Source organism: Meleagris gallopavo, chromosome 2, assembly GCF_905368555.1.
Source record: "Meleagris gallopavo chromosome 2, MGAL_WU_HG_1.1, whole genome shotgun sequence".
NCBI classification, from domain to species: Eukaryota; Metazoa; Chordata; class Aves; order Galliformes; family Phasianidae; genus Meleagris; species Meleagris gallopavo.
Genome location: NC_139405.1, coordinates 16101526 through 16116217, shown reverse-complemented (window position 1 = coordinate 16116217; position 14692 = coordinate 16101526). Strand labels below are relative to the sequence as shown.

Genomic DNA, 14692 nt, shown 5'->3' with positions numbered 1-14692 from the left:
GAAAAAAAAAAATTGGAATGCGAACTGCATTTGATATGGTTGTATAGGACAATCAAATCCAAAACATGCGGCAATTCTTAGTGAATCATTTCATTTAGGTATTCTTCTTTGTGTAAATTGTTAGTTTTTTTCACCTATGAATCTGAAGTTACTTTGTAAACCTAAATAAGGTGTACTGATACTACAGTGAACCAGGTACTGTAGACAAGGAGTGTGCCAAGTTGACAGGCCTTATGCTTCCAGAAGGAAAAAAAACCTGTCATTTTGTTGCGTTTGGTCACTTATCTGGGGCGATGTGTGTATTTGCATACTGTTTACGTTTTATGCAACATCAAGGAATCTCCCTAAGCTGTTTAGTAGTCCAGAGATTCCTTGTGTTCCTGTAAAAGTACAAGACACATTAGTTTCATCCACTTCCTTCCTGTTTACAGGAAGATTATGGAGGAAAATTGCATGCTTGCTACAGAGGAGAGAATTTCTAACTTGGGGAATTATTTACCTATCACTGCTTTCAGCTGAATACACGAGTACCACAATGTTTATTCACTGAAAAGAGAACTGGGGAAAAACCTGGTGGTTTCTAAATATTGTAGTCCAGAGGGTGAATTTTTGAAGTTCAAAACAATAAATGTATGTTACATACTTTTTTACATGCACATACATACGTGTGTGTGTGTATATATATATGCATTTGTTTGCATGTATATATATACACACAGGCACATATAAATGTATATGCAGCATATTGAGAGCTGTTGAGAAATTATGGCTGCATGCAGAAGGATATTTGATTTGTGATGAGAAGTGTATCTTACATCAGATGTCTTCTACTGTGTAGGATGGCACCAGAAGTTGCTGCAGTAGAAAGAAAAGGTGGCTATAACCAACTCTGTGATCTGTGGGCAGTTGGAATAACTGCTATAGAGCTTGCTGAACTTCAGCCTCCAATGTTTGACCTGCATCCAATGAGGTTAGTGAGAGGTTAAAGTTTGGTGTGTAAATACAGCTTTATAAATAATCCATTTGGAATAGCTGGCTCTGTATACTTGTGGTGTCTGGGAGTACTGCATGGATGTTCAGAGAATTATAGAGTGGCCTAAGTTGACAGTGACCTCAGAGATCCCTTAATTCTATCTCCCCTACCATGAGCAGAGTTGCCAACCTCTAAATCAGGAGCCAGCTCAGGCTGCCCAGGGCTCTATCTAACCTGGCCTTCAGCATCTCCAGGTATGAGGCATCCACAGTTTCTCTTGGCAGCCTGTTCCAGCACCTCACCAGTCTTAGTTAAAAATTTCCAGTGACATGAAATATAAATCTCCCCTCTTTTAGGTTAAAAAGATTCATCCTTGTCTTATCACCATCAGACTGTGTTGAAAAAAAACAAAAACAAAACAAAGACAGTCAGTCTCCATCCCATAAGCTCTCATTAAGTATTTGGAAGCTGTAAAGTCTTCCTGGAGTATTCTTTTTTCCAGGCTGAACAAACCCAGCTCCCTCACCTTTCTTTGTGAAGTGCTCCAACCCTCTGAGCAACTTCAAGGCATTCCTCTGCACCCACTCCAACAGCTCCGCATCTTTCTTTTTCTGCAGGTGCTACGCCTGGTTGCAGTACTCCGGGTGAGGCCTCACAAGGGCAGAGTAGAGAGGGACAGTCTCCTCCCTTGCCCTGCTGCCACCTGTCTTTTGATGCAGCTAAGGATGATGATGTTGGCTTTCCAGATTGCAGTACACGGTGCTGGCTTGTATTAAATGTTTCATCTGCCAGGACCATGATGTCCTTCTTGGCAGAGCTGTTCTCAATAAGTTCTTTTCCCAGAGTGTAAATGTATCCGGGATTTCCCCAACCCAGGTGCAAGGCTGTGCTCTTGACCTTGTTGAACCTCATTACGTTCCTGTGGGCCCACCTTTAGAGCTTGTTCAAGTCTTGTGGATGGCACCCCTTCCTTCTTTTTTGTCAGCTGCACCACTCAGCTTGGTGTCATTTGTAAATTTACTGAGAGCACACTCAATCTCATCACCTTTGTCCTTGAGAAAGATGTTGAGGAGCACTGGTCCCAAGATGGAACCCAGGGGGACACCACTTGTGACCAGCCTCCCTCTGGACATAGAGCCATTGGCCACAATCCTCTGGCTGCAACCTTCCAGTCGATTCTTTATCCACTGAGTGTCCACCCTTCAAACCTACATCTCTCCATTTTAGAGATAAGGATGTGGTACGAGGCCATGTCAGAGGCCTTGCACAAGTCCAGGTAGGCAACATTAGTTGCCCTTCCTTGCACCACCAATGCTGTCACTTGATCGCAGAAGGTCGCAGATCTTTGCAATCTGCCCTTGGTGAAGATGTGCTGGCTGCCTTGGATCACTTGCTTGTCCCTTGTGTACCTAAAAATCTGTTCCAAGAGGATTTGTTCCTCGATATTCACAGGCATTAGAGGCATTTGGTTCCCTGGATCTTCCTTTCTTCCTTCCTTTAAAATTGGAGTGATGTTTCCCTTTTTCCAGTCGCCAGTGACTTCACCTGACAGTCACAGCTTTTCACATATAGTTGCCAAGCCGCTCTTCATCTTATGCTAGTTCCTTCAGGATTCTGGGACGCGTGTCATCAGGCCCCATAAATCTGTACATATGCAGTCTCAGGAACTAGTTTCGATCTTGCTTTTGTCTTACAGTGGGAGGGATTTTGCTCTCTCAGGTCCCACCTAGAGATTCAGTGATGTGAGAGAGACGAGAAGCCTGGCTTGCAGTGAAATCTGAGGCAAAGAACTTACTAAGTATCTCAGCCTTCTCCATGTCTGTTGCAGCTAATTTTCCCTTCTCATTTATCAGAGAGTGGGTGTATATTCTCTTTAGCCTGTCTCTTCTTGTTTTTTTTCACATCCCTTGCCAAGTGCATTTTGATCTGTGCCTTTTCTTTCCTGATTCCATATCTACGTGTTACATTATGTCATAATCATCCTCTAATAAATGCCATTCCTAATCTGCATCATCAAACAGTGAAGGACCCAGATTAGTGACATTGCTTTTACTATAGGGCCAACTCAGAGCCTTCTGAAGCATTTAAAACTGCAACTCAGGCACCAGCTCTAAATCTGTTAACTACATTGTTTTTTAAGTGTCATTTACCTCAAAATTTAGTTAAAAGATCCTTAATTTTTTATTTCAGACTTTGAATGTGGAGTTTATAAGCAGTACTGGTGTGGGAAGGCCTCCTGCCACAGCAATTAACAGCTCTTTTTTTATGCATAAATAAGCAGTGTTGTCCTGGTAGCATCTTTTAAACTGATGGGCTCACCGCCAGCAAAATAATGTCTATACTAATTTTGTGTGTGCATGCATGTGTGTGTGTGTATATATATTTATACCTTTTTTCTTTCAGAGCACTTTTTCTAATGACAAAAAGCAACTTCCAGCCTCCTAAACTAAAGGACAAAATGAAATGGTAAGCACTTCTCTGTTTCAATAGATAATGATCATGTATTTCACTGGGCTGATTTTACCATTTCATTTTACAGGTCCAATAGTTTCCATCATTTTGTGAAAATGGCACTTACAAAAAATCCTAAGAAAAGACCTACTGCTGAAAAATTACTGCAGGTATAAATTTGTTTGGTTTTCTTTAATTTTTCTTTTTTGTAAGTTATAAAATGGAAATGCACTTAATATGGCTGTTTGGAATTTTAATCTGTTTTTTTTTTGTTCTGTATTTCAGCATCCTTTTGTTACCCAGCCATTAAATCGAAGTCTTGCTATTGAACTTTTAGATAAAATGAATAATCCTGATCATTCCACTTACCATGACTTTGATGATGATGATCCTGAGGTAGGAATATGCTATATCTACAAAATCAGGTTGAATTTGTTTTCCGATAAAACTAAATGATTAGCTAATTAATTATTATTTGTTGAACCACAGAATGTTTTGTGATCTCAGAAGTCTCAAGAGTTCAGGTTATCCTACTGTTGAATTTTATATGTGACACTTAGCTAAATTTGTTGTGGTTCAGGAAGAAGTGCTCAAAAGAGAGTTGTAAATGTTATAGTTTTATTTACTGTTGTCCTTGTCCAATTTATGGTGTGAAAGTAGATGTGGAATATGTCAGTCCTGAGTTCTGCCATATGTCCTGCTATGTTTCTTCATGGAATTGTTGCCATCTTCTCAGGGTACATTCATAACACCATCTTGTACACATATTGAACTTGTTCTTTAGCTCTTAATCTACTTTCTGAACAACTTTCCTATGAGAATGTTTCAGTGGTTGTTTTTGTCAAATGTTTTGCTGTATGTGTTTTGCAAATTTTCTTTTCTGTCTGAGAATATGAGACTTGATTTCATTTACTGTGTTGTCAAAGTCTCTGATTTTTGTGCTTTAACAGCAGGGAAAAGACAGCATGCTTGTGTAAATACAGGGCTGAAATGCTACCTACATTAGAAAAAGCAGATATTTTGTATATTGCATCCTATCTTCGTATTTAATTCTGTTAATGAAGACTTTCCTAATGTTTACAGTACCCTAATTGATTATCTCTTTCAGGGAAAAGAAATTCTTTTGACACAAATGCCACTGACTCATTAATTACATGCTTGTGTGTTTTTTAGATTTGTGGGTTTTTTTCCCTAATGTGGTTAAACTAGTCTAAAAATGCCTTCAAATGAAAATAGGCTTAAAAGAAGCATCTACTTTAGTATACTCATTTTCAGATTTCAAAAGTTGAAAGAGCTTTAGTATTTTCTAGAACATCAAATACAAGACGTCACGCGCTGCATCTGTTTTATTCTTCCTTAGAAGTTGAAATGAATGATTTGTGGAAAGTGAAGGTGAAATCTACTGTGGAGAGCAGTGTTTAAGTACTTTTTAAACGGGTGAGGAAGGAGAGGAAGGCATAAGGACTGAATAATTAGCACTCTTAAAAGTGGTTCCTAGTAGTCAAGCTGTTAAAAATAATAATTAAAAAAAAAAAAAGGAAGTCAGAATGCAAGAAAATCCTTAATATGTTTGATTCTTGCAAGAGAGAGGTTTCTGTCTCTGTCAAGAATCAGCACTGAAGAGTTCGGATCCACTGCTTGCTCTGAGATCTGAAGATCAGGTGTCCTTTAGTTCAGCGTCTATTCAGTGATGGCAGAAAACTCTGGGATCTCCTTAAAGCAGTATTTCTGTGGAAACTAGAAAACTGGAGCTTTCATACGATGTCGTAAGAGGAAAAGATAGCTGTTCTCAGCTTGCTTTCATATTAGTGGAGCATTCAGATCAAGAAAGCTTGCACTGAGTAGCTTTCCTGGAAATTGTCCTGAATCACTGATGTGCCATTTTCCCGTGTCACTTCTACATATTTTCTAGCAAAAATCTCACCCTTCATTTTGGGCCAGTCACATGGGGAATCTCTGATTTTTGTGTACTGAAGTGACTCTGTAGACATCTTACTGACAGTTATCAGCAGCTTTCAAACTTGTATTCACTCAGATGTCCCTTCTGACTTTGCTTTAAGAAAACTCTTACTTTGTGCAATATATTACTTATCAGTTATTGCATAATGAAGCCTGATATCAGGGAAGAACTGTGCCTCGTCTGGGAGAAAATAATAAATAATCTCACAGCAGCGATAAGAGTGCCTATTTTCATGATCTTAAATAAACTGGGTGAGTTGATAGTGCTTAGGATATGTAAGCTGCCTTGCATGTCTTTTTAATTTTTATTCTTTCAAATGCTAGTTCATTGGCTGTTTACCTTACCTGACTCAGGGATATTTTGTTGCATTCATGGACTTCAGGGATAGGCATAATCTTCTCAGTCTTCATCACATGGCCTTGAGCTGTCCAGTGAGCTTCAAGCGCCATTACTTGTAGCATTGGATCATCTTTATCAGACAACTCAGATGTCATGTTACCAAATAATTTTCCATTGAGGCTTTTCATTTGCCTGCAAAATGAGTTGGATGTTTGGATTATGTTTATTTTGTAAGGAAACAAGTCTAGAATCTGCTTCTGTAATAAATTACTCAAGACATCTTGAGCAAGATCCGTGTTTTAGATTAAGAATTCTGTCATAATTAAAGCCATTGTTGTCACTGTGGTCATTCCTATAATTTATCAAAGCGGGTAAGAAGTGTACCTTCTCAAACATGCTCCACGACCTGCCTGCTCATAGACTGAAGATGTTCGTCAGAACTTGGGAAATCACCTCTCCAAACTAGTAGGATACACTGAATGCACCCATCAGAAATTGAAAGCAGCAACATAGCATGAGCTATGTTAGCTGTTTACCTGGCCCATGCTGATTTTGTAGGAATGCTGTTTGCTGCTGTTTGGGAAGGATAGTCTGGAAGCTTGTCTTACAAATGAAAAATTTAGTGTAGAGGAAAAAAAAAAAACAAAACAAAAACAAAATAACCATGGTCCATGGAATCAGGTTGTTTGGATATAATCAGGAAGGTGTCCCCTTGCTACAATAAGTATTTGGCAGCAATATCTGTGATTGTGGCATGTTCAGTGTTTTCTCACTAAAACTAACAGAGGACTTAATTGGGTTTCCAGTTCAGTCAAAGACAGGATTTCCAATTGTTACTCTGTGTTCACTCCCTTATAAGTAAACCATTGTATCTGCTGGCAACTGTCTGTTCTTCACTTTCCTGTGACAGTGACTCTTGTGGTGGTTACTGATATGATAACTGAAAAGGTTGCAGAGAGGAAAGTGCTTATGTTTGAACCTTAACACTGTGTGTTTTGGCTTTAAGACTGCTCTTGAGATCTATCCCATGCCTGAAATTGTACCAAAATGGCAATTGTGTTGGAAGCTAACATACATTCCTTTGTCCTCAAGCACAGTTTGGGTGTCTGCTGCTTCTATTGATGTGTTGTCAGCATAGGTCTTTCAAGGTGAGTTGAGGACTCCGTCCTTGTGACAGAGCAATGAGTATTTGGCTACTTCCAGTAATTCTGTTGACAAGGAAAAGGAAGTGTGAGGGCACGTTCTGCATGTAGCACAGTGTGAATATCAGTGAACATCTGTGGCAGGATGCAAGGAACTCGCAAAATAATACTGCAAAAGCAAAAATGCTTGTCCTCCCCTACTAAAACCTGGCTCATGAACTGATGTTATTAGTGCTCACGCACAGTGAGCAAGTGAGCAACGCCTTTCAGCAAAGGATTATGAGTAAGAAACCTTTCGGCACTTTGTGGTTGAAATACTCAAGTGGAAAATCAGATCAGATCTTGAAATGCATCTTGAGCTATCTATCAAGCCGTTTTTAAGCTGCGGTCCCAGTTTGTCTGTTTTGCATGAGTGGAGGGCTGGCACTTGGCACTGACAGTTCCAAAAGCAAACATGTGCCTGTGAGGTATATGGGGAAAAAATACCCTTAGTCCTGAAGCCCATCCAGCTTCAGAAAAGACAAAAGTGAATGTGGAAGTGAGGTGAAATGCTGTGTATGTGTGTAAGATCCTAATATAAAGCAGGGAAGTTGTGTGTGATGAAAACAGGAGGGGATTAATGCTTTCAGATAATATTTCATGATCAAATAGTTGCAGAGCTATTCATGACTCTTTGTGAACCAGTTAAAGCTCTTTTCCATTGTTTTGTAGATAAAGCTGCCAAGTGAAGATTAGAATTAGTATTTATAAAAGGAATGTTTACATCAAATTTCTGACCCTGTTATGTCAGATTACTTTCATTACAAATTGTTTTGCTGCCATATATTCAGAACAGAAATGTAGCAAATATGCAGTTCTCATAGATTACTTGTGGTGACGCTATGGAGAATGAGATTTTTTTTCTTGGAGACCAAGACTTATTCACAGAAGACCTTCTGAAAATTCAGTTTTAGGATTTATGTTACTAACTTCGGGGCCTGATTGCACATAGCAGACAGTTGGTCTTGTAGTCTTGCTAAGAAACCTCATGTTATAGTTTTTAAAAGAACCTGCAACAGTGGATGCGGAGGGAAGAGAGAGAATCCAACGGGGTTGAGGACAAGCAAGTGAGATCTTCAAGTCCATGATACTTCATTCTGTAGATAGAAGTAAATAGAAATCCATGGAAAAGGTATTTAAACAAAGGAAAATGCCGTCAACAAGTCTGAGTTAGTATTACTACTTATTTTGGATGCTGATAATACCTGTAAACTGAAAGGCACAAAAGGGAAGTGTTAACATGAGAAAAAGCAAATGTTGATCAGCATTGTCTTTACTTGCTCAAACTCGGAGTTTAAAAATACACTGAAATTAAAGCTGTTTTCAGGGGAAATGTCTCCAAATAACTTTAACATACAAAAAACATTATTTTTGGGTTCCACTTCTTTTCTTTGTTGATACTATGCTAAAGTAATGTGCTTTAAAAAAACTGCACGGTATTGTTTCAAGTGAAATATATTTTGAAGTATTTTATTTTTGTTTTCTAGCCTCTTGTTGTGCCTCATAGAATTCATTCGACAAGTAGAAATGTGAGAGAAGAAAAGACGCGCTCTGAAATAAACTGTAAGCACGTGCTTGTGACGATCTGAAATTAATTGTTGATAGTCACTTAAAGGGAGGCTATCAGAAAGAAGGGGACAAACTATTTATCAACTATTTCTCGTGATAGGATAATGGAAAATAGTTACAAATTAAAAGAGAGGGGAGATGTAGACTAGATAAAAGTAAAATGTGCTTTATGATAAGGGCGATGAGGCACTGGCACAAGTTGCCCAGAGATGTGGTAGAAACCCCATCCCTGGAGACACTCAAGGTCAGGCTGGACAGGGCTCTGAGCACCTGGTGGAGCTGTAGGTGTCCCTGTTCATTGCAGAGGGGTTGAACTAGATGGGCTTCGAAGGGACCTTCCAACTCAAATGTTTTTACGATTTTATGAAATTTTGACCACTATTCTGGGTATTTTAAATACTTAGAAACATCTCAATTGATATACAGTAAAATTTAAAAAAAAAAAAAGTGATATTTTACCTACAGATTTAGGTTTCAGATGATTAAGCAAAATAAATACTTATGTAAAATATTTGAATACACCCTTGTCTTGTCAGCACTTTAACAAGTCGTACCTTAATTACCTTAATTGAACAGGGTGCAACCTGAGCTCTTCTGAGAGGTGGTTGTTATAGCCCTGTGTCCCAAACCAGCAAAGGTATTCAGTGTGGTGCCAGATTATGCTGGGTAACAAAATGTCAAAGAAAGACTTTTCTTCCTTAGTTTAGTGTATTTGTTGTCTTGGCTTTTGAGTTGAAACAGACACGTAGGAATCAAGAAGGGAGGAAGTTGATCACTGGCTGTAAGAAAGAGACTCCATCCCCAAATTGTAGTCATTCCTTTGCTTGAATTAAACTAAAGCATTACTGGCAGCTTCAGTTGTCTTTTCTTAAGCTAAAATAGAGGGGAAGTGTACCTGCCAAAGACAAAGTGTTATTAGCTTTCCCCGAACTTGAATCGATTCTCTTTAGTGCTAATGAGACTCGAGAAGAACAGATCCAAGAGTGAATTCACAAAATCAGTTTTTTTCCTGTAAATTACAGCTGTGTTTCTCATTTAAAGAAGGCATTTCCCTGCCCTATTTGCTGAGTTCTTCTCCCAGTCCTTCTAATGATGATTGTGCTCCCTTTCCTGAGAGTAGTTTCTGTGCCTGTTACTTTCTAGCAGGCACAAGTTTGTGTCTGTGTGTCAAATGTTTCCATCAGTGGACATATGATATACTCATTAAACTGAATTACTTTTGCTAACCTTTGGAGTTAAGTGTTGCCTAATCACTGTCTAATTTGTTTTCCTTTTCTTCTCTTTAGTTGGTCAAGTAAAATTTGATCCACCCTTGAGGAAAGAAACAGAGCCACATCATGAATTTGTGAGTAACAAGCAAGATGTGCAGTGCACTATACATTATTCTCTGCAAATATCCATGGAGTAGGGGAAATCTAAGATGTATAGTGTACTTTCTTAACACTACTAAAATTTGTAGCAGTTTTCCCAGCAGGAACATACTAGTCCAAAATTGTTTGGTGCCATTACACTATACAGACAGACGCCTTATTTGTGGACTTTACCAGGTGTGATGTATGTGCTATGTGATGTATAGGTTTCCTCTGTCCTTTATACTTTGTTGCCAAGTGTATCGTTCCCTTATTGTTTTAGTTATAAAATTGCTCTGTATGTGTACTCAGATGCTTATCTCCCTCATGCTCACATTGACAATGGTAACTAATAAAAATAATTATAAAATTTAGAGCCTGGGAAGAGATGTAATGCATTTGAAAATAGATTTTTGTTGGTTTTTTATTTTCCCATGCAAACAAACTTTTTGTGGCCCTGGATCACACCTGAAATACACTGAGTTTGGTGGCTGCTGTTTTGTGTATAGTGCTGATGTTTTCCTCCTATGGATGTCTGCCAGTACAAGGTGTATGTGAACTCAGGCAGTGTGAGTGAAGGTGTTTGTGCTCTGTCACACCACTGCAGTAAATTCCTCTTCTATGGAGGCTACTGCTTTCCGTGTTCATACACTTTGGTGGTTTCTTCACAGTCCTAGACTTCCTAGTTAAAAAGATGCTTCCTTACTGCAGACTACTGTGTTCTCTGAAGCAGGTGTTAATGTAAATAAATTGATTTAGTACTTTAGGTGAGAGGGGCATCAGCTCAGATCCTGGAGTTGCAGTTGTTCCTAAGAGTTGGTTGGTGCCTGGGAATGTACTTCCTTTTCCGTAGTCTTCAGACCACAAGTGGGATTTCTGATGCTTATTGCCTTGGTATGGCTCTGTAGCTGTGCTTAAATCTCTTTCACAGTGCCCTGTTCTTTGTCAGTGGGCCAGGTGGCTCTGGGTGTATGAGGTTGTGCAATATTGCTCTTCTGCAACTGGCTGGGCAGGTAGTCTGATATTTCTGGAATCTAATCAAGATGGGGGAGAACAATTTCCCCATCATATTCAGGATGTCACAATGATTTTAGATACAGTATTTAGACGTCAGTGTAACTGCATTAGAGGTCCTAGCTGTAGCTGTGTGTGTAGATTTTCTGCAGAGGTTAAAGAGAGCACTTCTCAGAGCACTTCTTTGATAGGTATTCTTGGAAAGGGGAAATTGGACCTTCTTCCACAGTGGCTGTTAGCAATCAGGGCCTTTGGACTTTGGACCATTTGGAAGCCCTTGCTGCTGCAAGAAGAGGCTTGAAATGTCCAGATTAACTCTGGAAATTTTACTGTTTTGTGTTCCTGTCAGAGTTTGTGTGTTTCAAATCTTGCCTTATCTGCTTGTGGAGATTAACATCCTCCCTGCACATATTGAAATGAAGCAAGCAGACATGATCTGTCTTTTTGAGATAAAAATGTGTTCATTTTAAGGTATTTTATATCAAAGTAATAATATATTATGTCTGATGACCTGGTAGGAGTATTTTTTTAGAAGTAGTGTACAAGTTTGTTTTCAGTGTAGGTGTGAATGGAAAAGAATGGCCATTTATGAAATAACCATCAGCTCGTCTGTCACAGGATTACTGTGACATATCTGAAAATGCCACTGCAAGCAAGATACAGTTCCTGTTAAAAAACAAAACCGTAACAACTGCTTACATCAAATATTTGTATCTGCAGTAGCTGTTCTTATCACTGTGGATTGAGAGTTAGGAGAGTTGTGTTGATTATTACAACTGCTGTTAGCCAAGAGAGAGAGTGGGATTTTGAGAGTGATGATGTTCAGTCTAGAAACCAAAGACAAAATATATTTTGTTGCTGGACGTGGAAATAGTGGAAAACTCAAATTGGTGTGTCAGAAGCCAATGAGATCTTTCCAAGGAGTGGATTGAGTGGGGAAAGAATGATTTTAAATGGAAGCAGGGGCAAGAGGTACTATTTCTTCCTTCAACAATAACGATGTTGATCTCTTTAATTAAAGCAGTTCTTCTGACCCTTTTGCTTTTATCTCGCTAAAACATGCATAATCTTCATGCTGCTTGACCGAAGAGTACGAGTACTCAAGCCAAAGGACTGGACAACTGCTGCATGATAAGTTACTGTTGGTAATGCACTTTAATTTTAAGCTCGTGCATACCTGCATCTTACTGAGGCAGTTTTTCACCCAATACCACAGCTCAGGTGTTGAACAACGTCCTTATTTTGGTGTGATTCAGTAGCCTTTGGTGATGGCACAATGCCCTTTGCTGTGCTTTATCCTCCCTGAACTGCTCTAACATGGTTTGAGCTTCAACTAACAAATTGTTTTTCTTTTTTGCAAAAATGTTTCCCTTTATCTGTGCCTGGCTTTCAGCAACAATGTAAATAACTTGAATTTCTTGATCTCTTATCTAATGAACAGCCTGACAGTAGCGATTTTTTGGACAATACAGAAGACATATACTACACTGCAAGATCTAACCTGGTATATTTCATCTTATGCCTTTCTATGTCAGTGTTGGTTTTGTCCTTGTTTTACTTTTTCAGAGCTCGTGCTTTGTCCTGTTGTTGTGCTGGTGTTTTCATCTGTGTGAAAGCCATTGTAATGTAGAATGGAATTCTTAAAATGTGCAGTACTGCAAGTGTTTAATGCATGTTCATGTTTAGTTGAACCGCTTTAATGAGGGGGACTCAGTGTTAGGCAGTCATTCCAATTTATTTAACTACTTTACAGTGCATAACAGTAACTTTTTAGAGAGTTATTTAAAAATAGGAAAGAATGGTGTTGGTAGTTTTGTTTGGTAGTTCCTTTAAATAGTCCCCTGAAAGACTATAAAATGACATAAACTTAAATATCCAAATTCTCCAGATAGTAGTTAGTTACAGAATGAATATAAACTCAATACAAGTAACAGATGGCAGGGTCATAAGTATTTTCAATGGCGTTTGGCACCATTTTTGCTCTGATACCTTTTCCAAATTTTCTGCTACCACACTGCTAAGAATCTCAGCTGTTAGCACTGCAATACAAAAGTTACCGTGGAAAGTGAGTTTACTCATTCTTTTTGCTCTTTAGGCACTGCATAGATTGAAAAGTAATACTTTTGACTCTGACATCTTCCTGTACAGTGAAAAAAAAATAAGCTTTCTGTGTTAGATGAAGAGCATTGTTTTAGTGGCTTTCTTTGATTTGTGAGCTGCTTAATGCAAGTGTACTGTGGGGAAAAATGAAAAACTGAGCTGTTTGGGAATGTCTTGGTTTGTTGTTTTTTTTTTTTGTTTTTTTTTTTTTTTTAGTGTGATGGGTTTTATTTTGGATTTCTGGTTTTGGCTTCACTTGGCTTGATGTGCCTTGTATCTTCCAATGCTGTAATTACTGAGGGCTTTCACTCTGTCTTTTCCATTCTTGGAAGGAATTTCATGTAGCTTTGTTGATAGAAAAATATTTCAAAATAATTTGTGAAACAGAAGCTTAGGTTTCTCTGTATGAGAAACATCTCATCTGTGCAATTGCTTTAGTTTTGGGGGTACTTGCTTGGTTTTTGGCTTCAGTTTCTTTCATCTTGGTTTTTATTTTTTCAATTGATGCTTTTTGACGTTGCTTTTGGTGTTGTTTCCTGTGATGTTAACCTACAATCTGTGGGCCTGAGAAGCCAGTAACAACATGTCTCCCAGCTAGACTGTCCTTTCTTCCCTTTGAGAAATGATTACTTTACTAAAGCTTGTAAAGTACTAATGCTACAATCATGAGAGGGCATAGCAGGACCAAAATTATTGCCCTTAAAACGTTTTTGCTGTATTTAAAAATGCATTCAGAGGTAGTCTCAAGTATATAATATCTTGAGGAAAAAAATGTGCAACTTCTTCCAGGTTATTTTTTTCTATCACAGGGGTTGGACGGGACCTCTGGAGATCAGGTGGTCCAACCCTCTGCTCCAACAGATTCCCTACAGCAGGTTGTACAGGAAAGTTTCCCCAGGTGGGTTTTGACTATCTCTGGAGCCCCTCTGGGCAGCCTGTTCTGCTGCTCTGTCACCCTCACAGTAAATACGTTTTCCCTCATATTTGCATAGAACTTCCTGAGTTCCAGTTTTTGCCTTTGCCCCTCGTCCTGTTGCTGGGTACTGCTGAGAAGAGCCTGGCTTCTGGTGCAGGTTGTTTATGTATTTATTTATTTTGCACCACTGATGGTGAGATTATAAAGCAATGTATGGAAAATGTGACAGATATAATTTGTCCTGATTTTAAAAAACCTACAAACAAAAAAAACCTGAATTTTTCTAAAATCAGTTTGTCTCACCAGATCGTAAGAAGGTGAATCGAGGAAATAGAAAAATCTTTTAAAATAAATTTGGAGAATAAAGCTGCTAATTTGAAATTTTATGTTTTGGTGACAGATGGAAGTGCTGATGCTACGGACGTGGCTCAACTTATTGTGTTTGTTAGAGACATTGGTAACAAATGTAATGGTACTGAAGAAATGGCTGCTTTGGTGCCATTAAAAGACACAACTACATCTCTTGATTTGTACAAAGCACAAAAATTGCATGAAAACAATTTTCTTTGACCTTTGTCAACATATCTGTACGTATATACAGGCACCCTGGCAATGGCGGGTTAATTAAAAAAAAAAAAAAGAAAAAAAAAAAAGAAAAAAAAATTTATAAAATGAATAGAAAGCAGTGCAGTTGCTACCAGCAACTCTCTTTTGATGAAATAGCATTACTTTGTATGTCAAGAAGAGCTTGAATCATAGCCAATCCCACGAGTTCCTTAACAGTATGGATGCTGATAATGGGGACATCTTTTACACATCTGAAGGAAGGTGGTAAGTCAG

The 14692-nt window shown here is 38.6% G+C and overlaps 1 protein-coding gene across 5 annotated transcripts in view; it reads left to right on the top strand.

Moving 5' to 3' along the window:
• Positions 1-14692, top strand: part of MAP4K3 (mitogen-activated protein kinase kinase kinase kinase 3) — an 80786-nt gene that overhangs the window by 26666 nt on the left and 39428 nt on the right. For 3 of the 5 annotated variants that reach the window (XM_085219112.1, XM_085219111.1, XM_085219110.1), the window contains exons 9-15: positions 839-970; positions 3377-3439; positions 3513-3594; positions 3710-3820; positions 8392-8467; positions 9760-9818; positions 12278-12340. In XM_085219112.1, the coding sequence (XP_085075238.1) occupies positions 839-970; positions 3377-3439; positions 3513-3594; positions 3710-3820; positions 8392-8467; positions 9760-9818; positions 12278-12340 (586 nt within the window). The remainder of the gene's footprint in view (positions 1-838; positions 971-3376; positions 3440-3512; positions 3595-3709; positions 3821-8391; positions 8468-9759; positions 9819-12277; positions 12341-14692) is intronic. The other 2 variants (XM_085219113.1, XM_031552347.2) reach the window with 1 other exon arrangement.